This window comes from Podarcis melisellensis (genome assembly GCF_964234715.1).
Source record: "Podarcis melisellensis genome assembly, chromosome: 2".
In the NCBI taxonomy this organism is placed as follows: domain Eukaryota; kingdom Metazoa; phylum Chordata; class Lepidosauria; order Squamata; family Lacertidae; genus Podarcis; species Podarcis melisellensis.
In genome coordinates this window covers 23,907,708-23,935,514 of record NC_138529.1, presented here as the reverse complement: position 1 = coordinate 23,935,514, position 27,807 = coordinate 23,907,708, and the positions used below count along the sequence as shown (strand labels likewise).

Here is a 27,807-nt window from a genome sequence, read left to right as displayed (position 1 = left end):
TTCCAATTGTTGCTGTTGTTGTTGTTGTTGTTGGTTGTTGTTATTGTTATTGTTATTATATATGCTGCCCATCTGACTAGGTTGCCTCCGTCACTCTGGGTGGCTTCCAACAAATTAAAACATTAAGCACAGTCAAACATCAAGCATTAAAAGCTTTCCTATACAGGGCTGCCGTCAGGTGAGTTCTGATAGTTGTTTATTTCCTTGACATCTGCCAGGAGGGCACTCCACAGGGTGGGCACAACTACAAAGAAGGCCCTCTGCCTGGTTCCCTATAGCCTTACTTCTCGCAAAACCGTCAGAAGGCCCTCAAAGCTAGATCTTAGTGTCTGGGCAGAACGATTGGGGTGGAGACACTCCTTCAGGTGTACAGGGCCGAAGCTGTTTAGGGCTTTAAAGGTCAGCACCAACACTTTTGAGTTTGGTTCCCAGTACATTTTGGAGCGCATGTATGAACTAATATCTCTCCCATCACACTGTGTAGCATGGCATACAACCTGAATAAATACACGTACCAACATCTTATGGCAGTGCAGGATTTGGGAAGACCATGAGCAGAGTTTGGGGCATGCACCCTCCCATCCCCTTGTCTGAATTCCAGTCTCGGCCACAAGTTACCTCAGCCATTTCACTAACAATGTAAAATTAAGCTGCATAGCTATTTTGTTTTCTGAAGCTGAAGCATCGCACCACAAAGCTGGCTCCCCTCTGACCACAGAAACATCAGGGCCTCAAGGCTAACTTCCTTGAGAAAGGGAACAAGTTTGCTAAGTGCAGCAGTAGCCAAGAAGGGCTATTTGAAGGATTATTTGGCCCATGTGAATTCCGTCCTCCAAAACAAATTCCAATTGGTGCAATGAGGAAACAGAAGCAGGATTTCAATTTCTGCAGTGATCGTTTTCATGCCAAGCAAAACACCATTTTTTTAAAAAAATAATCCGGAATTCTGGCACTAAACGTCGCTTTCCTGTTGTGTGGAATTTTGTTTTGCTTTTTTAGGAAGTACTGGGAAACACGAGGTGTTGGGAGAGGAAGGAGGGACCTGGCACTGGAGAAAGAAGAAAAGGAAGATACAAGCTGTCAGACAGGTTGGAATCCCTATTTCATCAATAAAGTTAACACAGAAGGAAAAGGGCAGGGGAGCCAACCTTTTTTAATCAACTGCTCTTTAACCATTTAACTGACTGCGTGCACTAAATAGAAGTTTTAAGAGAGAACCAAAAATTATTACTATTATTACACTCATATTCCAACTTTTCTCCAAGGTGACATATCTTTCCCTCTCCATTTTATGTTCACAACAATCCTGTGAGGTAGGTTTGGTTAAGAGATTGTGACTGGCTCAAGGTCACCCGGTGAGTTTCATGGCTGAGTGGTGATTTGAACCCTGGTCTCCCAAGTCCTAGTTCAGTGGTGGCCAAACTTGGCCTTCCAGCTGTTTTTGGACTACAGCTCCCATCATCCCTAGCTAACAGGACCAGTGGTCAGGGATGATGGGAACTGTAGTCCAAAAACAGCTGGAGGGCCAAGTTTGGCCACCACTGTCCTAGTCCAACACTCTAACCACTACACCTTACTGGTTCCCAGCATGCACTTCCTGTACTATTCATTACAGGAGCCAGTGTGGTGTAGTGGTTAAGAGTCTCGTAATCTGGGGAACCGGGTTCGTGTCTCCGCTCCTCCACATGCAGCTGCTGGGTGACCTTGGGCCAGTCACACTTCTCTGAAGTCTCTCAGCCCGACTCACCTCACAGAGTGTTTGTTGTGGGGGAGGAAGGGAAAGGAGAATGTTAGCTGCTTTGAGACTCCTTCGGGATATCAAATCCAAACTCTTCTTCTTCTCTGGAGTGGTTGAGAAGGTAGGTATTTCTGTTAGCCCTCTGCAGATACCTTGCTCTGCTTTCCTATGGTCTAGCTAATTTGTGAACCAACTAACATTACCACCTAGTATTGCTCAACTAAGATCTTGCACATATACTAAAAGAACGATCCGTGTTCAGTGGGGATCTGCACAAGTGGTATAGAAGGTGCTTGGCATGCAGAAGGTGCAATCCCTTGAATCAGGAAGCAGGGGATGGAGCCCGACTGAGACCCTGGACAGCCACTGTAAGTCAGAATAAGCAGCACATACTATGATCTGTTGTTTTTTTTTAAAGGCGGCTATTGCCTATGTCCTGTACTGTGAAGGCTGCAGCCCAAATGAAGACACAAGAGGAGACCTACAAAGCCGTACCTCACGAAACAGCGCACCGTAGAAAGTTACAGTGAAGGGGCAGTCTACTGTCCTCATGGAGATATCCAGGTCCATCAGCAGTCTCTTCTGCTCCTGGCTGTTCACTGTCGCTCGGATTCGCTGAAAGAAAGACTCGTTTTTAACTTTGGATCTCCACCTCCCCTGAGCCGTGTAAATTTCTTCCAAGAACTCACTGACCAGGTACAAAGAAAAAGTGACTTTGCTTGGGTCATTTCGCCAAGCAAACGTCAACAGCACCGCCTCCGTTTTCCTAAGGCAGCTTCACCTCCGCAACGCCCCATACTTTAAGCAAAAAAAGAAAAGGCAAATCGTTGTGGCCTAACAGTTAAAAGCAAGGTAACCTAGGTAAATCTCACAACCTAAAAATGGATCGCGGGAGCAGCCACAGAAGCTCAAAGCCAGCAGAGATGTTGTCTTGGGAAACCCTGACTCCCGAGGAACTCTGGTTCCTAATGGCAAAGTAATGCTTTGCACACTTACCTGGGAGTAATTCCCATTGAAACTAGGGAGACTTACTTCTTAGCAGACATACATAGGCTTAGGTTGCAAGTGTCTCATAACAGGCACCCCAAATTAGAGGCCATGCTTGCACGTTGCTTTTTTTTTTTTTCCTTTAAGCCTCTTTTGTGCCTCTGTGAAATTGGGATAATAATGCTTACCTACCTCACAGGCGTAATTTATGTCTGGGAAGCACTGTGAGATCCTCGGATGTGAGGTGCTATAGAAGGGCAAAGGATTATTGTTACTACAGAAGTGCTTCATCTTCTCTCGCTCTCTCTCTTCTCTGTTTTTCCATCATTAACAAAGCTATGATGGCAGAACATTTGGTGGAGGGAAGCTACTGAAAGAGGCTCTGGTTTAGCAATACATCCCTCACCTGCCCCAATCTGGTGGCTCTCTGTGTGTGCAGCACCTCTGATGCACCCAGCAAGGACTCTCTCATTCAGCTTCATGTCAAGAACGGGTGGGTGGGTGGGTGTAACACACATACATATACAGATATAGGTATAGATACACACACACCCCTACATGCCTAAACATGTCCACCAATATTAATGTACACAGGAGGCCCCTGGTTAACTGAAAGGGTTTACACCAAAGCTCCTGTAAAGTTTCAGATCAGATCAACTTGACCCTACACGGACATAAAACTTAACCAGTATTTTGAATATTTTAACCATAATGGAAGACTGGTTGCAAACTGTAGTGGATTTCCAAGGCATTGTTTGCATTAACCATGGTAATCTGTTGCCTCTCTGATAAGTGAACCATGGTTAACGGTAACTTCCCTGTGTCTCCAGCCTCTTTGCTTGCAAGACAGCAGGCCTTGCTGGTGTCTCCTTACTCATGCCCTCCACAACAGCAGAACTTAGCTCAACAAGCTAAACTATGGTTTTACTGTACAACTGGGATCCTAAAAAATGGTTTAACGGACTGAACTGCACAAACCAAGATGAAGTTATTTTTTGCAGTGGTCCATGTGTCAAAATACCTGGCAGGCAGTAGTACCATGTGCTGGGGTCTAAAACAGCTTGGCACTCTGGACCAGATGGGGGAAATGTAGATTATAGCTGCTCATTCCTTGGATTAACAGTGAGCTAACCATGGTTATTACCCTCTTCAAAGGACTTTTGTAACCATATTTGACACTGGTGCCGGTACCTGCCCTTGTCCCCAAAGGCCCATGATATATATATATATATATATATATATATATATATATATATATAACAGCTTTCAGAAAGGAAATGAGAACATCAACAATCATTTCCAGTTTGTAGGATCAACAGCTTCAGTGGGACATGCCAATATAAGCAGAAGTAAAACTTTCCCCCAAGCGTTTTAATCCACTGGGAATGTGAAACGGCTTTGAATAAAATGATTCCTCCCACCTCTTTCCGATTTGAAGATTTCAAAATTAAAGTCTCTCATTAAAACTGAAACCCAATTCGAAAAATCATTATAAACAAAACATTTTAGTAGTACATAATTAAACATGGCCCTCTGTGAAATACATGCTTGCAAGTACTTGAAATAGTAGCCATCCACAACGCTCATATACTTACAGGTTATGTTTTGCTCCAGTGAGGACTATCTAACATGGAAATACATCGGGCTCTACTGTTTTACAACATCCTAACCGAGAATAAGGCAATTTACATCTTCGACCAGTTCTTTGGGCTCTAATATGGACGGAAAAGGTTGGAGCCCACCTTTGTCAGTTTCCATTGAAATAAATGGGACAAAGACAAGACAACCAAGTCCAACTGTTCGGCTGCAATCCAATGGACACTAATCGGGGGGAAAGTCTCCATGAACTCATTGGGACTTGCTTCTAAATAGACATGCACAGGGTTGTGCTATGTCCATTTGGACCCAGCCCAAAGACAATATTGGCTGATAATAAAGATCATAACCAAACCACTGTGTTAGGGAACAGGAGTACGCATACATTAATAGATTGCTATCAGAGTGGCATTCATGCCTAAAGAGAGATTGCAAAGATTAAGAAAACCTGTCCTATTGACAAGATGTCAAAGGCCCAGTTCTGATGGCCATGTATCAGCTTAGTTAAGTGTTACGACCGTGCACATGGTCTCTTCAGCTTAAGTCAAGATGTGATCATCCAAACACACTCAAAAGATGTATACAATGGTACCTCTGGCTACGAACTGAATTCATTCCGGAGGTCCGTTCTTAACCTGAAACTGTTCTTAACCTGAGATACCACTTTAGCTATTGGGGCCTCCCGCTGCTGCTGCTGCTGCTGCGCCACTGTCGTGCGATTTCTGTTCTCATCCTGAAGCAATGTTCTTAACCCAAGGTACTAATTCTGGGTTAGCGGAGTCTGTAACCTGAAGTGTCTGTAACCTGAAGCGTCTGTAACCTGAGGTACCACTGTACTAACGAAATGCATTCATATGCAACACCAACTCTTACACTCCTAGTTCAGTTCACACAAGCCAAGCTGAGAGTGGATGCAAATAGCCCTCAACGTTGAAAAGTACCGCTCCCACATTTTGAAAGCAATCGTCCTGGAGAGACTCAATACATTTTAGGGAAAAGGCAAAACAATCAAGTTACAAGAGTCAAGAGACCAATGATTCACCTTGTCAAACACCCCAATTCTAACATGAGCCAGCATAGGAGCCAACTCCTAGGGGCTGTGGGGGCTTTGCCCCCCCCCCCAATAAAATATTTGAGGGGGCTTCCCCGCACCCCAAGTTGATGGGCATTGCCATTTAAATGGTGTGCCTCCCCTCACCCCATATTTTATTCAAGTTGGCGCCCCTGGGAGCCAGCCAAACACTTCCAAAGAGCCTGTAAGGCTGATCTGGAGCATGAACAGGTGATAATTGGGTGGGAAACATGACCACGTATTTGAACCCTGAAATCTCCTCCAAATCCAAAGCAAGAATGCAAAGTTTAATTTTTAAATATAAAAATATAACTTGCGGAATGCAAGGCAATTTTGTGGTTTGACCTAATAGATGGCAGCTAGAATACAAATGTCTTAGGATGGAATTCAACGTCATGCTATGCTGAATGTTCCATCTGCGCAAGCAATTCTGCTTGCCAATTAGAAGAATTTCCCCCCTCCTGCTGTTCTGGGGGTTCTCCCAAGCAAGAGCCAATTTTTGGGTGGGGGGCAGAGATTGGGGAAGGTGACAAGAAGAAAGCCCCATTGAACAAGCCCTTATGCTTGGCTTCCTCCGACGGGATTCGTAAGGTAAGTCTCACCCCTTTACTCCATATTAATGATGTCCTGCTTAATTAAACACAATCCTCCAGTTCATTGGAAGGAATCCAGAACAATAAAACAGGCTGATCTTTGGGACTTCTTTACATTTAATGAATGATGAAAGTTCAAGCTTGCTCTACCTGAATCCCCAGAGTTTGGCTCGAGTCCTCCCACCAGGTCAGCACTTCAATAAATATTACTTTTACCATTAAAAATCAATAAATCAATTATCAAAGCATTTGTGCAGGTGTGTTTGTGTATGTGTGAGAGAGAAACGCACACATGGACACATATATACACACACAAGTGTTGGAAAAGGTCAATAGCTGCTGGGAAGGTAAGGAGTTAATTTGGACAGTTAATGCGTTCAAAGAAGGAATAACCACGGAGTCTACCTTCACGGCCATAATTTGCCCGCTGGGCATGTGCCTCATCATCTCTACCACACCATATGCACCGCGGCCCAGTTCTGATATCGGCTCCAGGTCATCAGCTTTGACTTCAAAGTTCTGTGGAGAGATAAAGCCAAGAGAACGTTACCAGGAGCAAAAAAGTGTAGTTATCCAATAATAATAATGCTTTCATTTGTACCCCACTCATCGGACTGGGCAGCTCCATCTCTAATGTGTTCAAACTGGTGGCTGCTCAATGGATGACCATATATACATATATTTAGTTTTTAAATTTATCATTTTCAACAGTCATTCAACATAGGTCACATCTTACAGTTTTTTGGACATCCATCAACCACACCTGAAATTTTTCCATTTTTTTCACTTAATTTACATTTCTTAATTTCACTACTGCTTTTAATTATCTAATCTATTGACACTCTCATCATAGCCTTCCTTACAATATTTCGTATATTCCTCCTTACAAAACTTCTTGCAGTCCTACTAGCGTAATCTGTTGATTACAGTTGCTTTTCAAATAGTTCGCATATTTATTCCAGTCTTCTGAGAATCTCTGGTCCCGCAGGTTTCGAATCCTTCCTGTCATCTTATCTAATTTTGCATAGTCCATTAATTTCGTCTGCCATTCTTCTTTTGTCGGTAATTCTTCTTGTTTCCATTTCTGTGCCAACAGTACTCTTGCTGCTGTTGTTGCATATAAAAACAATTTTTTGTGCATACAGAGAAGGCTTGTAAATAAGCCCATAATAGTTACTAGCCCACTAAGAGTCTATTAGGCTAGAATTCTGTGCTGGCCACAGAGGGAGGAAGTTCCCTTCTCCACACACAGAAGGTCCCAGGTTCAGTCCCTGCCATCTCAGGGCACGGCTGGGAAGAGAGTCTGGCTTGGAACCCCGGAGAGCTACTGCCAGCCAGTGCAGAAAAATACTGAGCTAGGGGGACCAGCGGTCTGACTCAGAGCTCATTCAAACTTCCTTTTGCACCATGCTTTCCAGGCATGGATCAATGCTTTAACGCTCTTTGGGTGCTTTTTGTTTCCTCCATCCTTCATCCAAGTGCTCTCCCTGGGGAAACCCACGTTTTACAGCTGAATCAGAGCAAGCATCAATCTGCAGGAAACCCTATTGCTCCGATTCAGCGGTAAAACCCAGGTTTTTGCAGGCAGAGCTCCAGAACTACCAAAAAAAAAAAAATCCCTAACTGGACACAGAGCCTCAAAGTGCAGACCTGGGCATAGAAATGAGGCACAAAAATCTGGATGAGGCTTCAGTATAAGGCAGCATGACCTTCTACTCAACAGATGGGAGTAGAAAAGACAGCTGAGGATGCGCTTCCATTCCTTTGCAGACAGCAGAGAAACTAACCAGACTAGCCGAGGAGGAAGAGAAGAGGTCTGACCCTCCTGCGCCAACCTGCACACTCACCTGCATGCAATTGCTGGCTGCCTATGGCTACCATGGGAGGAGCTGTTTTTTTTTTCTTCAATGCAAGGCTGCTCTGGAGCACCGACATACCCTTACTTCTTCAAAAGTGCTTGGATGGATTTCATTATGCCATTCGAGTTCTGAAGTTGGGGGCAGCACCTCTCTCTTACAGGCATGGGTAATCGTTTCTTTAAACGGAGCATTGCTTTGACCAGGGGTCAGCAAACCTTTCCAGCAGGGGGCCGGTCCACTGTCCCTCAGACTTTGTGGGGGGCCAGACTATAAGTATGGGGGGGTTAACGAATTCCTACACCCCACAAATAACCCAGAGATGCATTTTAAATAAAAGGACACATTCTTCTTATTATGATTATTATTATTACCCATGTAAACACATGCTGATTCCCGGATGGTCCATAGGCCGGATTTAGAAGGCAAATTGGGCCGGATCCAGCCCCTGAGTTTGCCTACCCATGGCTTTGGCCGTGTACACTTGTTCCACGAAACAGCAAGTTCAATGTCTATTTCTAGATTACATCACTATAAAACACTTTTCTTAAAAAATCAGTTTACTCAAAAGGTTCGAAGTGATCCCCCCCCCCTCCAAGCAAATTTACGTCATCCCTCTCTTGAAATGATGTTCACTGGGGTAGGGGGGAATGTGTACACCTGCTGTGGCTTTTGCACATGTCAACACAAGACAAAGGTTAGACACACTGGGTGCACATTTTTATTTCCTGGGCTAGACTACAAAAAGTTAAGTAGTTGGCACAGGAGGTTTGATCCCCTCATCTGCAAGGATGGCGACCTGTCACCATTCCTTCCAGTTCAGATGTCTGGCTTGGCCATTGGGACTCTGCCTGAATTTTACACACACCTCCCTTGTTTTCTAGTTGTAGATAAAACTACTACGGGTTTTCACATGTTGAGTCCTGAGAGGGAGAAACAGCTTTATTTTTTTGTGCCTTGAATTGCTGACAAAAGCGGTGGACCAAATCCCAGCTCTCTTTAAAAGACTGAGCTGGGATGAAGGGGAGATTTGCAACAGCAAATGCATGTACAACTTATAGATCAAAATCTGCTTCCTCTACGAACCTTTTGGAACATCTCTCCCTTCCAGGGACAGAAGGGAACCTGCTTTTCTTGGAACAAAGGCATTCTACATCAGACATCTCTTTGATGCGATACTGGGTCATTGTGCTCCAGATGGCTCTCTCACTCCCTCCCATCTCAAAACACCAAAAGTGGCCGGGGGGGGGGGGGGAGGGGCGTGCCTAGGTCTCTGAAAGGCAGACCTATAAAATGCTAATGAATTTACAACATTGCCAATAAATTAGCACTCTGCAGCTTAGGTGTGAGACTGAACAGAAAAGGCTCAGACAGCGCTAGTGCCCATCTGTATCAGCCTTTACATCAATCCTGCTGCATTTTCCCTCTTCTAACCAAGAAAAATGTCACAGATTTGGTAAGAACTGGCCTTCAAGCAATACAGTACCTGAAAAGGGACGTGGAGAATTCCAAATTAGAGAGGATGGGAGAAACACTGACTGACTGATTGTTTAATTTCCAAACCATTTAATATATTAAACACACATTAAGGCTAATAACTCAGGAGGTGTATATGGAGTCTTATCGGTTAAAATATTCAAGGATAAACATAGAATGCTATGGAGAGGGGGATGGGAAGTCAATGGGTACATTAGAGGTACTGTTGATGGTAAAGTATGCAAACTTTTGAAAACTAAATTTAAAAAGTTTATATATATATATATATATACACACACACACACACACACACACACAGAGAGAGAGAGAGAGAGAGAGAGAGAGAGAGAGAGAGAGAGAGAGAGAGAGAGAGTGTTTTTCTAAAAAAAATGTGTACGGGTACTCTCATTTTGACTCAAGAAAATCACCATTTTATAGTTCAAATTGGAAAAAATAAATACAGTAAATGGACAAAAGTACAAAGATTCACAAAATGTTTAGGGGTATGCGTACCCCCTGAAAAAAGCACTACTAGTATATATATAATTCTGTTGGATCAGATCAAAGGTCCATTCAGTGCAGCATCTTCTTCCTCTTAAATGGCCAACTAGAAGCCTATAGGAAGACACACAAACTGGACAAAAATGCGACAGCCCAATGGATTAAGCTTTTTCTCATCGCTACATCTGCAGCAACCGTGTGGCGTGCAGACATGGGACATTTCAGAACATATGGAACTCCTCCTTTGGCCTTTATACCCAAACAGCACTGACCAGCGACACGAACACCTGATGTTCTGCTGACAAACCCACATAATTCCTCTAAATAGGTGCAGTGGACCTCCTGGCACACCTCGACGCTCGTTTTACTAGTGGTCCCCCTGCCGTAAAAGTTGAATACTGGGTCTACTTGAAAATTACAGCCTTGAGAACAACGCCTTGTAGCTTTCTTGCTTAAAAGCAGCGAGAGCAAGTGTTTGGAGGTAGCTGCTAATGCTAGCCAGAGCTTAGCAATAAGCATTTGGCGCTGAGCAACTGTTGCTATTAATATCAGTAAGCAGGTGCCTCTGTAGAGATGTTACATAAAAAGCTGGAGGGGGGCGGGGTTTGGGAAACGCAACCAGGCCTATTAATTTGGGTTATTCCTTGACGGAGCAGTAGGAGTCACCAGAGAATGAGGCAATCTGCTCTCTTTTTCTGCAGGGGATTTGTATACAGGTCTCTTTCTTAACTATTCCCATAGTCAGATCTTTGAATTCTTCGTTTTTGTTTCTAATAATAATGATAATAATTTTATTATTTATACCCCACCCAACTGGCTGGATTTCCCCAGTCCCTCTGGGCAGCTTAAGGGACATAAAGGTAAAGGTACCCCTGACCATTAGGTCCAGTCGTGGACGACTCTGAGGTTGTGCGCTCATCTCGCTCTATAGGCTGAGGGAGCCAGCGTACAGCTTCCGGGTCATGTGGCCAGCATGACTAAGGCGCTTCTGGTGAAACCAGAGCAGTGCACGGAAGCGGCGTTTACCTTCCCGCCGGAGCACTACCTATTTATCTACTTGCACTTTGACGTGCTTTCGAACTGCTAGGTGGGCAGGAGCTGGGACCAAACAACGGGAGCTCACCCCGTCGTGGGGATTCAAGCCACTGACCTTATGATCAGCAAGCCCTAGGCTCTGTGGTTTAGACCACAGCACCACCCGCGTCCCTCTACGGCACATAGATAAACCTAATGAAATATCAAACATTAAAAAAAATCCTGATACAGGGCTGCCTTCAGATGTCTTCTAAAAAGTTGTGTAGTTCTTCATCTCCGTGAACATCTGATGGGAGGGCGTTCCACAGGGAGGGAGCCACTGCTGAGAAGGCCCTCTGCCTGGTCCCCTGTAACTTCAGTACACCCAAGTTAAAATGTCACCAAATGATGCCCATACATTTTAAATGGTACAAAAATGCATTTCAATATCCCACCCACCAAAGCCTGAGGACTTGAAACATATTTTTTTTAAAAAAAAAATGAAAGCTGGTTTGAATCAGAGCTGTAGTTCACCAGCCATTAAATCCCACATGGAACAGACTTTTCGTCAGTTTGGGTTTCTCTGTACTGGTGGTCGAACAGCTGGCTTCCGTTTGATTTTGCAGCCATCTCACATGTGTCTTAGATCTTAAACTATTAAAAATATGCAAGACTTGACCATTTAGCTTGCATCTACTGCAGTCATAGGAGGGATTCCTATGACAACGGCACATCCAGTCTTGGACTTCACTTAACAGAACCGCAGTTCTATGGAAGTGAATATTGCCTGTTCCAAAACACACTTACGATTGCCCCAGTGGGTCTCCGCTATTAGCATAGTGAACGTCAGCAAGTCAAGCCTCTCCGGAGCAAAGGCAGATGGTTGCCTGACACAGTTTCACGTTAACACAATTTGGTTATCATTTGCATCTCATTTTCCAAACTTAGGTGGATGCCAAGCAGTAACTGTTGGACTTACACGATATTCTTATTCATAAACAGATGCTCTCATGAAAAGCTTAAGTCAGCCGTCAACTGAATTTGTGGACCACGGGATGCTGCAATACACATTTGTATGGAGAATGCAGTGTTCAACTCGTGTCTGTCTTGAAGGCAAGGGAGCAATAGTGTAAGTCAGGGGTCAGCAAACTTTTTCAGCAGGGGGCCGGTCCACTGTCCCTCAGACCTTGTGGGGGACCAGATTTTATTGGGGGGGGGGGGAATGAAGGAATTCCTATGCCCCACAAATAACCCAGAGATGCATTTTAAATAAAAGGACACAGTCTAATCATGTAAAAACACACTGGTTCCCGGACTGTCCAAGGGCCGGATTTAGAAGGCGATTGGGCTGGATCCGGCCCCCGGGCCTTAGTTTGCCTACCCATGCTGTAAGTGAAGCTGCTTTTAAAAGTACAGTCGTGTGATTGCACAAACCACTGCAACAACTTGGTGTCAAACACCAAGTGGTTGTGCATAGTGTCATCAAATGAGGGCCTGCATATACCAGCCAGACACTCCCTAGCAGGGTCCCACATAGGTCTTACCATTGCTCCTGAGTAAAACAGAGCTGCCTCCTTGATACCCCAAGCCATGTGGGAGAAAATACACAGCTTTACTCCAAGAGCGTCCAAATACAAAGACAACATCAGCAAAGAGGTGAAAAGTCAAAACCTTTAACTTGTTTTGGTAAGTGAAATTTGTAATAAAGTGAACAGGTGAATCAAGGAAAGAGGGACAAGAAGCTCAATGACTTCTGTGCCAAGGAATGGGATTAGCAGGTTACTTATAAGCCACTCCTTTTAAATTCACTTCCTTCCCAGCTGGATGCACAGAACTCTTTAGAAGTTGTATTTGATCGTCACCGTACCTTGTCGCCAATGGAGATGCAGGCTTTGGAGTCCAAATCTCTAGGTGGCCTGCGAAATAGAAAAAAAAGGAGGCCCAGAAAACAGATTAGGAAGGAGGTATTTCAGGGCTCATATAAGCACATACAAGCACTTCATTTTTATTCCATCCTTTCAACCCTCAAGGAAATCAAGGTGACCCAGGCAGGGTTCCCAGACAGTCTTCCATCCAGGCATGGGGCAATCCAAGGCCTGCTTAGCTTCAGCTAGGCTGGTGCGCTGTGCACTTTCTTTGGACCATGCGCCGGGAACCAAATGTGAATACATGTCATGTATACACAACATCAGAATTAGCCAAGGGTCACTCGGAAGGAGGGGTCTTTCCCATTTTTAATCCAACTTACTAGTAAGAAATATGGTCACTCCTTTGAGGTTTGGAATTGCCCAAGAAAGATGTTAAATTATTTTTGTATGCCACAACTGCAGCAAGAATTTTGTTAGCGAAGAATTGAAAAACACAGGAAGTACCATTAGTGGAAGATTGGCAGATGAAGATGATAGATTTTTTGGAGCTGGCCGACATGACTGGAAGAGTCCGCGACCAGAAGGAGGAGGAGTACCAGGAAGAATGGATGAAATTTAAAGACTATTTAGCTAAATATGTTAAGATAACTTAATTGGAAAAGCTTGCAAATCATAGTTAGGCTTAGGATTTAAATATGTAAGGATAAGATTTAAGATGTTTAAAGTTAAAAAATCAATTTTGGAAAACTGTTAAAATGATATATAATGAAATTCAACCAAGGGGATTTGAGGAAGTCACTTAATAATGTTACCAAGATTTAAACAGGATGTATGTTTGTTTGTTTGTTTGTTTGTCTGTTTGTTTGTTTTGAATTTTTGGAAAATCAATTTTAAAAATTGGAAAAAATTGCAACTACTATCTACAAAGGGAGAAGTGGACAATTTTCACAAGCTGTCAAGACCCTCATGAGCAGCTTTTTAAAACAGCTTTCCAAAGAGAAAGCTCTGTCTCTCCCTGCCAAGTGACAAGCCCCTCCTTCTCGCCTACAGAGTTTTTCTGACACGCATTCCCCTTTCTAGCTCAAAATGGTGGCAGGCAAGGAACACCCCCAGTAGCAATACAAACACATATTAGGTTGAACCAGACCCTGAATGATCCTAAAGCTGATCTGAAATGGGCCTGTGGCGGACTCAAAATATTTCATCTCCAAATTCCAGCTCCCATTTTGGAATTTGCCACTCTTTTTCTCTCACCCCGCGGCAATATCTATTTTTAGCGCCCGCTCCACCTTAGAAATCACTGGTTTGGGGTTTCTCTACTAAGAAAAAACAGGGCCGCAAAAATTACATGGTGCAGTAAGAAACTAATGAAGTCAGGTAACCCCCAGCAAAAGCCGACATCTTTTCCATAAATAAGAAATACTCTTCTATTTATGGGCAGCCTGTAAAAAAAGACTGTGTTTATCTTCTATTAATCTGCACCAGAAATAGCTAAGACCAAAGTGAGCAATGCTGAGCTTTGCCATAAATCCCTTCTTTCTGATGGAACATAAAGGGTCAGTCATGCTCCTGTTTTGCAAATGACTCCTAAGCCAATACCTAAGGAGGCGCTCAGCTAAATTGCCCAAGTAAAACCACAACCAGTGTACCCCATGGGTTTAACATATATGCCAGCTTGCACGGCACCTCTTTTTTATATATAAAAAAGTGTGCCCTATAACGCTCCCTCAGACTACCTACAGCCAAAAATAAGTGGGTCATTGAATGTGACCATTGTGACAATCTTCATTAAAAGTTTTCTTTTCTTTTTGAAAAAAAGTATGCCTCAAACGCTCTTGCTTTGATATAGATTGCAAATCTTTTGTTTATTCATTATATACCACTTAATTACCGAAGCCTTTAATCACATAATAGGAAAGCAGTCCTTCCTTCTAATAACGAACAGCAGCTTGTGGATGTAAACTGCTAAATTAAGCTACACTTCCTTCTATAAAGGTAAAGAGACCCCTGACCGTTAGGTCCAGTCGTGGCCGACTCTGGGGTTGTGGCGCTCATCTCGCTTTATTGGCCAAGGGAGCTGGCGTACAACTTCCGGGTCATGTGGCCAGCATGACTAAGCCACTTCTGGCGAACCAGAGCAGCGCACGGAAAGGCCGTTTACCTTCTCACTGGAGTGGTACCTATTTATCTACTTGTACTTTGACATTCTTTCAAACTGCTAGGTTGGCAGGAGCAGGGACCGAGCAACGGGAGCTCACCCCGTCACAGGGATTCGAACCGCCAACCTTCTGATCGGCAAGTCCTAGGCTCTGTGGTTTAACGGTAAAGCTAGGCATTATGGTCAACATGTGGAAGCTTGTTCTCTAGCCTGTGGAGCAACGGGTGGGGGATGCAGAACTTTGTGGCATCACCACACAAGGCGAGTTCAGCTAGATATTAAAAGGGGAGGACAGAGTAAGTAGACATTTGATGGCTGTTTATAGGAGCAGCCGCACTTTTTGATATTGCTAAGCCCGAGCCTAAAAAAAAAAGTAGCTTTGGTACTATAATCCCACTACTTCGACTGAAGGACAGGAAGATGATTTCATCTGTTGACAGTGCCAGCTGTAATCCTTTTCCAATCCTAAAAGTTGAGCTCTGGAAATCTCATTCCATTCCAGCAAGTCTACAGAATCTCCATTTCTGGCTCTGCATGAAATCTCTCTGAAAATCTCTCCACATCACTTTCTCTATCCTAGGCAGTCCTCTCTTATGGGCATATTTTAACATCACCCTTTGAGGTGTCCTGGCATTTGACCTTCTAATGCTACAGACCCATGTATGTACCTGTGGATGCCATAGGCATTGCCCCTTGAAAGATCAAAGGAAGATCAAGGGTGGGAAATGGAAAATTGCCCTCCATAAGGTAATTAAAAGCCCTCCTGAGAGAATCTTCTGTCTTAATAAGTCCTTTCATTGACTGCAAGGGCAGTCTCAGGTTCCTGGTGGAGATCAAGCTTCATTTCACTGTTTCGAGTTGTGGGAAGAGAGGAGGGGGGCAGAAAATGCTCAGCCTTGAAGACTGTGTTCAAAGAGGCACCATAAGCTAAAACAGACCCCCTTTTTGAGAGAGAGGCATGCAGCAAACACAGTACATGAAAGAGAAAATAACAGGGCATTGCCCAGTGCCAGACAGGGCAGATTAGAGAGGAAAGCCTCCTTGACATAACCCATATCTTACCTTGGTACAATGAGAAAAGTTGAGAGTCTGTTGTGCTACCTAAAGAACTGTCAGGGGGCCATCGGGTAACAAGCAAGTCACCAAATTTCAAGGATCCAAGATACGCATCATGAGGCTGCCAAGACTAAGCAGGTTTATGTATTTTATCTGGAAGCAATGGAACCGACTTCCAAGGAAATCTGGTTAGGATAAAGGTGAGCACACTTTCTGGGTGAAGGACAGACTGAGAAATTATGACTGAGGGGCCAGGTGGATATAGAAAAATTTTTCTTTCTTTCTTTCTTTCTTTCTTTCTTTCTTTCTTTCTTTCTTTCTTTCTTTTCTTCCTTCCTTCCTTCTGCTTTCTCTCTCTCTCTCTGTCTCTCTCTTTCTTCCTGATTATTTTCTCAATTGGCACAGCAGCCAGCTGTCCACTGTTCCCAGAGTTTACTCCGTTTACACAAAGTGCAAGGTCTGTGATGGGTCATTTGACAACTCAGTAATCTCAGTCTTGCAGCCAAGAGCTTGTGAGGTATGGTATATTAAAAAAATTCTGAGAATCTCTTTCACCAAACCCAGAGATCCTGACCCTAGGATCCGGCATAAAGATTTAATTGTTTTGCTACTGGTAGCTGCGCATCTAGTGATAGAGTATCACTGGAAATCCCAGGTGGAACTACTTCTATCTGAAGAAGTGTGCATGCACACGAAAACTTATTCCCAGAACTAACTTAGTTGGTCTCTAAGATGCTACTGAACAATTTTTAATTTTTATTTATTTATTTCCTCCAGAGATGTGGTTCAATAATATTTGGGATATAGCCAGTTCAAGGCAATTAACTGGGCTTAGAATGGTTACAAATGGGGCTATAAAGAAAAATACCTTTGATGAAACCTGGTCTCCCTTCTTTTTTATATGTAAGGGAAAAAGAAAGCAAAGCTCTCCCACCAGCCTCACAAACCTGTCTGCGAAGAACCTATATGGACTTGCGAATGTTTTACGACCACGTAAAATGACATTGGCCTGGCACCTGCTTCATATAATATAGTCAGGTTTTCCAGAACAGTTTTTCGGACATGTGGGGAGAGGAAAGGAAGGGGGTGTTCTAAGGTGTGGACAGAACTCTGCTTGCGTGTAGCATAGGATACAACCCTATGGTTTTCACCTTCTCATTGAAACACAGTCCCCAAAGTACTATGTTGGACTGCTTCTAACACACCCTTGAGCTTTCCAACAGAAAATGTTTTATATCAATAAGCCATTAGGCATGCAAGAGTTGTTTCTCTGCATTGTGGTCTTTGTTAGCGAGCATTCACATCACCAATCTTCTTTCCAAAATCCATCTGAAATAAGCCCTGCACTATATTATCATGTTCACTTACGCAGGTAGGTAAAGCTAACTGCACACGTTTGCAAGACAACTTAATATTGGGCCACTAACTTTCTTTCTCTCTGAGCCCGGCTTCGGCTGGGGAGGGCTGGATATAAATAAAATATTATTATTATTATTTCTAAATAGTCAATCATGGAAAAATAATTTAAAGTGTGGTTTCCCTTTCTCTCTTCTTGTCCAAGTTTGCTTTGGAATATTAGAATGCAGACCCAGAGTTTCCTTTCGCTAGCTTGCACAATTGCGGACTGTTCCATTGTTTCGTCACTCCCGCACCACCCTGAACACCAGCTCTATGAAGAATCCCATTCTGTGTACAATCGCTTCAAGCCAGGCGTCCACAAATCCACTTGCCTAGCCTTCTAGCAAGCAGAACCTCCTGGATCACGCACATCCATACCCTGGAGGTCTCACTTCCATTGCAGTTTTCAAGCAGGTTAAGAAACAGAAGAACGTTCCAAGCGGCAGAAAGACTCCCGCTGTTTCTTGCTCTGTGTACTCTGCACAAATGGGAGAGGACCCTGCCTCACTTCCATGTCAGGTCTGCATTCCTGGAGGCTCAAGTGAGGGAGGGGATTGGTGATGACCAGAAATAATAGCTGGCTAGTACGCCAAGTTTACATTTATGAACCCCTGCTTCCACACACACCCAACCCAACCCAACCCAAAGCAATCATGCTGAGATTTCAAGACATACGTAGAGCTCGTCTGTGGTTGTTCAAATGCTTCTTTAGGAATTTTCAGCCCTGGGTTTTTCTTCCTGCCTGTGAAATAAAGAACAGAGAGGGGGGGAAATAAGAACAACTTTTCTTCGGGTTTCAGAAACATCTTGCAGCACAGGGCTTGTTTGTAGTGCTTGATTTAAGTGCCAGGTCTAATTTGACACAGGCACCTGAATGCTGAAGAGGAGAGAGTTCAAAATACAAAGTTTCTTTGTTGGGATTCAGATTATACACTTCGGGTTCTAACTGATGCAGTCAGCAGTTCAGGCACACATCTGCATATTCTCAATGCTGCATTCAATACAGCAGAATAATATGGCTTCCTGACATCTCCATCTTTCCTTAATTTATTTTTTTTAACTCTCTAGCATTGCATTATATGGAGAGAGGAAATGAAAATGTGCAGGTGATTTTGGGGTGGGGGAAAGTTGCGAAACCCAAGTGGACACCTTTGTGATCATGTCTTCCAGTCAAAAGAGGTGCTGTGAAAGACTTTGCAGTTTTAAATATCTCAGAGCCCCTTCCCTGGGCTTTTCCTGATTCTTTCTGCTCCTGGTATTTTGAAATCCACACGAGTCAAAAATGAAGCAACATGGAATGAAAATTGCAGGAATGAATGAATTTATCCTAAGGGCAAAACGGAGACTTGGTTAGCACAGAAACTGGGTGGCTGGGTCTGAAGGAGTGAGTCTCTATTAAGCAGGCACATGGATTGCGCAGCAAGCAATGGTTTATACACTGACCTGCCAAACTCTTCTTTAAATCCCTTCAACCCGAACCCTGTTGAACCCTGTTAGCCCAAACTACATTAAAGTATCAACACAGGAAAAACCAATAGGTTACACTAGCCAAGCCAGACAGGCATAGAAGCCAAATCCATAACAACAACAACAACATATACCTCGCCCATCTGTCTGGGTTTCCCCAACCACTCTGGGCAGTTTACAGCACATATTAAAACATAGTAAGACATTAAAAACTTCCTGATACAGGGCTGCCTTCAGATGTCTTCTAAAGGTTGTATAGTTACTAACCTCCTTAACATCTGATGGAAGGGCGTTCCACAGGGCGGGTGCCACTACCGAGAAGGCCCTCTGCCTGGTTCCCTGTAACTTGACTTCTCGCAGCGAGGGAACTGCCAGAAGACCCTCGCAGCTGGACCTCAGTGTCCGGGCTGAGGTGGAGAAGCTCCTTCCAGTATACTGGGCCAAGGCTATTTAGGGCTCCCAGGGGCTGAGGTCCCTCCCCCCCCAATAAAATATTTGAGGGGGACCTCCCTCAAGTTGAGGGGAATTCCCATTCAAATGGGTTATCTGTGCCATGCCATGTGATCAATTGCACACAGAAGAGCTTACCCCCCACCCCAATATTTTATTCAAGTTGGCCCCCCTGCAGAAGGTGTAATATGCAGATCTATTGTAGCATCAAGTTCCAGTTCTTCAGGGGAGGAAGTAGTTAGAGAACAAAGCCTCAGGTCAGGAGTACAGATGCGAATCCATATTTTTTGACCTTTTCGTAGCCAACAATAGGGACACTCCCGGGGAGGCATGTAGACTCAGGGGTGAAAGCCATGCAGCCAGATGCGGCAAGAGCAGAAAGCAGGTTGACTACAAATGGCAAAACTGCACTCTGCACTATGAGACAAAGCCATACAGAAGGCAAGATATTTGAAGACTTGGACTGTCCCCTCCACAATCCCCACAAAGACAATTTGCCCTCTGGGAAGGAAAGGAGAGAGGAAGGGAGGCAGGATATGACTATATCAGGACATTCTCCAGTCAGACTGTCACTTCCTTGACCCCCCGCATGTGAGAAGTAAGTGTTCCTGGTTATTTTGGTGGTAGTGTTTTGGTGTTTGTGGCTCTGGTGCATCTGTTGTGTTTTACACAGGCATTGTCAGCTGCTTTGAGAGCTTTAGGCAGAAAGCAGAACACACATCTTCAAATGAATAAATATGCACTATATTGCACACAGCAGGAGTCTTGTGGAACCGCATGATGTGCTGCATCAAGAATGAGAATGAAGGGGATACTCTCACGGCTCTGTTGCTGGGGGGATGTGGGGACGCTACAAAATATTGGAAGGAATTCAATGGCATTTCTATTGCTGTTATGATTGTTTGATTTCAGGTGTCAGGTGGAAGGATCCCCTTCCCTCTACCCCCCAAAAAAAGTCAAATACAGGAACAAGTGTAGAGAAAATGTGCGAGGCCGTTTTGTGTCTTTCCTCTCACCCCACCTTTCTGACAGCCAGAAGTAAAAGACTGGTGTGCTGGCACAATAGATACAAATCACATTATATGCATCCCTGAACTGCCCTGAGACCTCCGGGTATAGGGCAGTATATAAATCCAATAAATAATAATAGTACAGTAATAATAATAATAATAATAATAATAATAACAATCCCACTACCACACACATTCGGTTTCATTTTGAACAAAATCAGGAAACCATGGTTCTCCAGTTCTAAGCCTTAAAAGAGCGCTGATGTTTTCAGCAACATCAAAATGATGGACAAACCACCATACCACCTCCTCAGGCGTTGATTGCAACATTCGTCAATTAACTCTCCTCGTTAAAAAATGCCTCTCTTGATATTTAGCCTGTAGCTTCCAGTCATTGCAACATGTCTGGGTTGGCAAAAATAAAAAGAAATGAAGGTGCCACTCTGCAAACACATACCTTCATTTGCCCAAGTAGCTGGGAATTACAGGTTGCTAGGGAGCACAGAGAACAACAAACCCCTTTAAAAAAAATCCAAGTCAAATTCAACTGTAACAATGGGAATAAGGGGGGGGGGGAGAGAAGGAAGTATATTCCCAGCATGGCTGCAATAAGGAGATTTGGGGTAGGGTGGGAATAAAATCAAGTCTTGGGTTTCCTTTTTTTTAAGAAGATATTTGATATGTTTCAGGGCCCACCGTACCCCTTGTGACGTTAATTTCTTTTAAACTGTGTATTGTGTTTAATATCTTGTTTCTAAATTGCTGCAACCTTCCCCTGGTGAGGAAACAAAACAAAAACAAAAATAAAATGATGGTGGTCAAGTGTTAAAGCCCTTCAGAATGTCTGTGTCATGGTTCAGTGAGGACAGGCCCAAGACATTTTGTGGCCTAAAGTGTTATGACCCAGGAATCAGGCTTCCCATTCTGAGGGGAAGAAGCCACAGACTCAGAGGACATCTCTGACCAGGGACACAATGGGCCCTCTAAAACAAGCCTATGGCATCCCTGCCCTCTCAAAAATCCAAACACCAGAGGAGCTTGTGATACCTCTCTGGCCTGAAGAGTTTGCATTACCCTCTTCAGGCTTCAGTCATTTCTAACCAGGACGCAAGTTCCCAGTGCATGCACAGAGTTGCACAGGGTACTGTCTAGGGGCGTACGAAGTGGGGGGCAGAGGGGGCGGGCCGCCCCGGTTGCCACCCGGGGGGGGTGACAAGATGGCCCCTGCCTCCCCCCAGCTGTAGAGTGGCCGAGGGTCACGCAGCCAATATGGACGCTGCGCATACAGGCTGCCACTCTCACATGGCCACCGTACAGGCTGCCGCACGTGCGCACTCCATACACACGCACTTCGTACAGGATGCCGCACATATGGAGTCCATATGGGATGCCGCATATGCGCAGTCCATCCGGGATGCCACACGTGTGCAATCTGTAAGGACGTCGCGCATGCGCCACCAGGCAATTCTCCCTGCCCTGGGTGCCAGAGAGGGTTCCTCTGCTACTGTCCCTTTTTAATTTTTTTTTTAAAGCCTCAATGAATTATCACACAAGCGGTACTCTCAATCAGTGTATATGTATCTCAACTATCCTTAATTTAAGATTTCAGTTATAGGTGCGACGAATACTTGATATTTATGACTTTTCTACAGAGACTGAATTAATGAACCACCGTTTCTGCAGGCTTACCATTAAGTTCAATACTGAAAATCAATAGCCACCCAAGAAACAGTTTGTCTGGGGAGATTTCGCACCAATATTTGTTAGGGATTTGTTTGGAATAAGACATCCTTCCTGTTTTGTGTATATTGATAATTTCAGCAATTTACCGTACGTTTCCATCTATAAGACTATTTTTTTTACTCTAAAATAATGTTCAAAATCTGGGCTCGTCATATACACAGATAGTATCTTCCCCCATTTTCTTAAATTGGAGTCCCGCAAAATAGGGGGCATCTTATACATGGGGGCGTTTTATAGGTGGAAAACTACAGTATATAACACTTAGCACTGTGGTTTCTATGTCATATATCACTCACAAACACAATTACACAGCCATGGCAGGTTTTCCACCTTTGTCTTGATGCTTTAATTCCACCTTTTGAAGTTGCAAAGTACAGAATGGATTCTCTTTACCTGCTTAAGAAAATGAAAAAGGCAGCACTATGAAATACAGTGTGTGTATTTCACACACGCCTGCCTTTTCACTTTACTAGATTTTTGGCATGTTAATATGATGCACTGATACTCCTCCAATCTCACAGAAATCCCCCTGATCTGGCAACCTGCCTTGACACCTGCGTACTTGCCTCTGAGCAAACCTGAGGACCTCCACTTAACAACCGTCTCAAACTGGCTCAGCGCCTCTTTCGTTACAACATCACAGCATTATAACAACCAACCAACCCTTTTCCACCCTCCCAGCCTAACACACATGAAATCCTGCTTGATCTGCTAATGGTGTCATCTACGAAATGCTAATGACAGGGCAATGAGACAAACACGGACGTAGCAACCACAAAGCAGAAACAGACATTCCTGAGCCCTGTATTCAAGCTGACTGCAGCTAGGCCATGCTTCCATTCATCTTGGAGACTATTAAAAAACAACAACAACCAGGTAGGAAAGATTCCCACCATCCACGGGTGTGAAAGGTTCGCTGGAGGAATAATGAGGCCTGTTTCCTGCATTATCCTTTCCTACAGACACTGATTTCCATTATTTCCCATTGCTCACATCAGCTGCCCAACCCACCTATCTGGGATACTAAACATATTTGCGTCAAAATATGACTGCGGTTTCCTGTACGGACAACAGATAACATACAGAGCAGCCCAAAGGCTGCCCTGGTAGGCAGTTCAAAAGACAGAAAACTTGGGTCAATATTAGCAGTTTTTAAAATTTTGTTTGTGGGACGGTACTAGAAGAGTAAGCACCAAGGAAAGGGATTTAGTCTTTCAGCTGTGATTGGTTTTTGTTGCTTGTATGACTTAAGTGAATGCAGTTTGCAGGCAGCTCTCAACTTTCGCAGGGGTTACATTTTGGAAATAGTGCGTAAAATCGTGCAGAGTCACACACAAAAAGTGGGGGAATGGGTTCAATTGTGGGTGGGACTGTCAAAGTCATTTTCCCGAATGCTCGCCCCAATTTAAAATCAAAGTAATCTTTCTGGCAAGCACGTAAAGCAGTATTGGAAACACCCATTGTTCTAGGCGAATTTTGTGAGAGGGAACTTCATTCGTGCAAGCAGTTTCTGAGCTCTGGGTACAGTACTGTGCTTAAGATTTTAGATTAAAACTGTGGAGTGGAAGGAAAGGAGGACCTTTTTTCTGCCTCCCCACTTCCAGCTACTCTCTGAAGACTGGAGAAGAGACCCTCTTAAGGATATTGGGGGAGGGGCAGGGGAAGGACTAGACCATGTGAAAAATGAACGTAATATTTTAGTTGCAGTTGATTCATTTTCAGCTTTGTATTCTTGTTATATAAAAAGGTGGGGCAGGAAAGTTATCTTCAAAATAAGACCATCATTACGGATCATTTTCCAGGGCTGTTACTTAATGATTCCAGCACAGGCAAGGCAGCTATTAACTTGGCTGTGCTAGAATCATTAACTAACAGTCCTAGATAATGATCTATAATGATGGTCTTATTTGCTTAGGTATCAAGAAAGAAGATTAGGGGGCTATTTGGCAACTGCTGTGTTTGTGAATCCTTGGGTTTACCAATATATTGGTCATTCTCTTTCTGCAACCGCATTCATTTTAGAGCAGGAACAGGGAACCTCCAGCGCATGGGCCAAATTTGGCTCGGCAGGGGATCCTAATTTGGCCTGTGAGGCTGTTTTCTGCATCCACACCTGATGTAATGCGGTAAAGACTTGGCTGCGAAGGAACAATCAGGAGCCTCAAAGTGCACTCTCAATAGTTCCTTGGCAAGCAGGGGTTGTATTCAGTGTCTTTTAATAGCAAGCCTCACTGCGTTGGGGTCCACTCAGAAACTCTCAAGTGGCACCAATCCCTTCTGGAAGTTGGGCTTGCAGTTTGTACTTCTTAACTGACAGGCGTCAAATGTAAGCCTTGCTGGAATTGGCTGCTTTTGAGAGTTCTCCATTTTGAGCTCCCACGTGTCACTGGTCCCTGCAGAAAACAGGACCCACTTTCCGTAGGAATCTTCATTTGCAGACCAACTTGCATTCAAAAATTGTCCTTCTTGTGGACATGGTTTCAAACCAGACCTGCAAAAGGAAGGACAGAATTCAGAAATGCACTCTAAGTGCATTCCTTATTCCTTCCTTCGAAGTTTGGTCACTTAATACCATGCTGGCTGGTGGGCAGCCCAGCCCATCTTTGTCAAAAACATGCAAATAGGGATCAAGAAGACATGAACTTGAATGATCTCTATTGGGTCTCTGTCTTCATAAATGGTATAGAGACAGGACTGAGAAGTGAGAAAGCCAAAGTCTGTGTACTACGGCACATATTATTAAAGATAGTGAATATTTAAGCAGACTATGCACACTTCAAAATGATTTCTTCTGAACCAGGTGAACTAACAAACATGATTCAATGTAAAGAAAATCCAATTCATGGCATAGTGATGGCACCTTAACTGGTTATGTCTATTTGGAGACGTCTCCAGGTTATGGAAATCCAATTCATTTCAAGCTCTGTGGAGCTCCAACATATCTAATTTCTCTTCCTTTTTCCTCCTTCTTTCTCTCTCTCCTATCTATCTACCATACTGTATTTTTTAAATGAGGTTTCTTTATGACACAGGCTTTGTGATGGATCTGGTTCCAAAATCCTATTCATTTTTGTTTACCTAACTGATCCACACATTTAAAAACATTTTATCATGTGGATTTTTGGTTGTTTCAAAATGTATTTCATTTCATGATTAGGTAAGATGCTTTGTGAAGGCTTTGCCCTAAAAGGTAGCTTCTAAACAAGGGTATCATCACAAATGGTTAACAGCTTCTGAAGAAACCAGAAAGAAGCCATGGTTTAGCGCTGGCTTCCAGATCCTGGCTAATTTAGAAGTCATTAATCATAGCTCCTGATTTTGATGCTAACTGGAAGCTCTGGTTAACCAAGGCTCCTGGGCTTGTTCACTTGCTTGCACGATGGGAGGAGCGTGTACTGGGTCTCAGCATATCTAGGAAAGGCAGAATGGAAGTCTTTTAAACGCTGAGAGACGCCAATGTTTCCAAGCAAGAACACTGCCAAGAGTTTCAGCTTGCAGCTTCTAGGATCACTTTCCCTAATCCCAGTTGTTTACAGTAAGCCTCAGAAGCTGAAAAAGTGTAGCCTGTTTTCAATACATCATGAACTTCACACCCCACACTGGGTGGTATTGGCGCTCCTAGAGACTGCTGCTGCTACTGCTGCTGTTATAGCGAAACTGACTAATGCTACATTCATTCATAATGGCCTCCTTTGTTATGACAAGCCCACTGGGTGGAATACACTAGTTTCAAGAGCTACCATGTCCTGATTCCTGGGATCTATAAAGGGCTGCCTTCAAACAAGCCACTTTAGCTTCAATACTGTCCACTAACTGTTAGCCACTCACCAAGGCAGAAACATTCCCCAGCTTCACTACCTGTAACTGGAGATCAGGGCTGTCTTAAGCATATGGTGCAAAGATCCACCTGGTGCCCCCCTCCCCCAGGTTGCCCAGTCCCAGGCGTGCAAGAGGGCGGAGCCAGCTAGCTGCCTCAGTGTCTTACTGGCTCGGTCACCCCCGAACTCGCGGCGCAAAGCCACCCACAATAGAAGAGCCTGCCATGGCGCTCCATCCAATGGACAGGCTCTTCCCCAGACTCAACTCTGGGGCCCCAGACTTTTGACCTGGCCCCCCTGAGAGCCTGGTGCCCGGGTGCCCCACACCGCTAGCGCCTATGGGTAAGACGGCCCTGCTGCAGATTCAGAAGGCGGTCGGGGAGAGGCAGTTCAATATGATCCATTAGCTTTCTACAAATCAGACTTCTGATATGGAGTACAGTAGTACCTTGGAAGTCGAACGGAATCCGTTCCAGAATCCGTTCGACTTCTAAAACGTTCGGAAACCAAGGCATGGCTTCCAATTGGCTGCAGCCAATTAGAAGACACATTGGACATTCGGGTTCCAAAGAACATTCGCAAACCGGAGCACTCACTTCTGGGTTTGCGGCGTTCGGGAGCCAAAACATGCGTCTCGCAAGGCATTCGGCTTCCGAGATATGACTGTAGTAGCATTTGCACATGCAAACCTCCCCCACCTAAATCATGGGTAGACAAACTAAGGCCCGGGGGCCGGATGCAGCCCAATCATCTTCTAAATTTCGGCCCGCGGATGGTCCGGGAATCAGCATGTTTTTACATGAGCAGAATGTGCCCTTTTATTTAAAATGCATCTCTGGGTTATTTGTGGGGCATAGATGATAGATAGATGATAGATAGATAGATAGATAGATAGATAGATAGATAGATAGATAGATGATTGATAGATAGATAGATAGATGATAGATAGATAGATAGATAGATAGATAGATGATAGATAGATAGATAGATAGATAGATAGATAGATAGATAGATAGATAGATGATGATAGATAGATAGATAGATAGATGATAGATAGATAGATAGATAGATAGATAGATAGATAGATAGATAGATATAGATAGATGATAGATAGATAGATAGATGATAGATGATAGATGATAGATAGATAGATAGATGATGATAGATAGATATAGATAGATAGATAGATAGATAGATAGATAGATAGATAGATAGATGATAGATAGATGATAGATAGATAGATATAGATAGATAGATGATAGATAGATGATAGATAGATAGATAGATAGATGATAGATAGATAGATGATAGATATAGAAAGATAGATGATGATGATGATGATAGATAGATAGATAGATAGATAGATAGATAGATAGATAGATAGATAGATATAGATAGATGATAGATAGATAGATAGATATAGAGATAGAAAGATAGATAGATAGATAGTCCAGCCCCCCCCCCACAAGGTCTGAGCAACAGTGGACCGGCCCCCTGCTGGAAAAGTTTGCTGACAGGGGTCAGCAAAGACCTAAACGGATTGACATAATCCAAAAGGGCTGCAGCGCATGAACTTTAAGAACAGTTGCCCTGAATCTCTGCACAAATGTTGAGTATTTGGGCCTTGGTTTTTAAAAAAAGAACTTAGGGAAACATTTTAACATTCAGTGCACACCAGGAGTGTAGAAGAAAACTGGGTGGCGTATTTTTTATTTTTTTTATGTTTCCCTTTAACTCCAGTCCAGACAGTCAAATCTATCTTTGCCTCTCCTCAGGAAACACAAGTGCCAGAGTACATCATCTGGGCAAACTGCATTTGTTCCTTTCATGTTCTTTGCCTTAAGTGGCAAAACAGAAGTAACACAGTACATAGCTTACTAGCAGGCAGCTACTGAAAAAAAATCTAACCCAATGCATACCCAAGCCAGAAGAAGTGGGGATATACAGTGGGGGGGAAATTACATCGTAAAGCATTTCAGTAAGTTTGCTACCATCTCCAAAGCCAC

At 43.7% G+C, this 27,807-nt stretch overlaps 1 protein-coding gene and 1 long non-coding RNA gene across 2 annotated transcripts in view; one reads left to right on the top strand and one right to left on the bottom strand.

Moving 5' to 3' along the window:
* LOC309363609 overlaps window positions 1-2,250 on the top strand; it is a 37,791-nt gene extending 35,541 nt beyond the window's left edge. The window contains exons 3-4 of the long non-coding RNA XR_014165470.1: window positions 1,000-1,088; window positions 2,188-2,250. This is a non-coding gene — a long non-coding RNA (uncharacterized lncRNA). The remainder of the gene's footprint in view (window positions 1-999; window positions 1,089-2,187) is intronic.
* The window catches only part of MAP2K6 (mitogen-activated protein kinase kinase 6), a 77,197-nt gene that overhangs the window by 22,676 nt on the left and 26,714 nt on the right, over window positions 1-27,807 (bottom strand). Inside the window, exons 2-5 of the mRNA XM_081899876.1 lie at window positions 17,989-18,055; window positions 12,701-12,749; window positions 6,392-6,505; window positions 2,234-2,353 (exon numbers count right to left, since the gene is read on the bottom strand). Of these exons, the coding sequence (XP_081756002.1) occupies window positions 2,234-2,353; window positions 6,392-6,505; window positions 12,701-12,749; window positions 17,989-18,055 (350 nt within the window). The remainder of the gene's footprint in view (window positions 1-2,233; window positions 2,354-6,391; window positions 6,506-12,700; window positions 12,750-17,988; window positions 18,056-27,807) is intronic.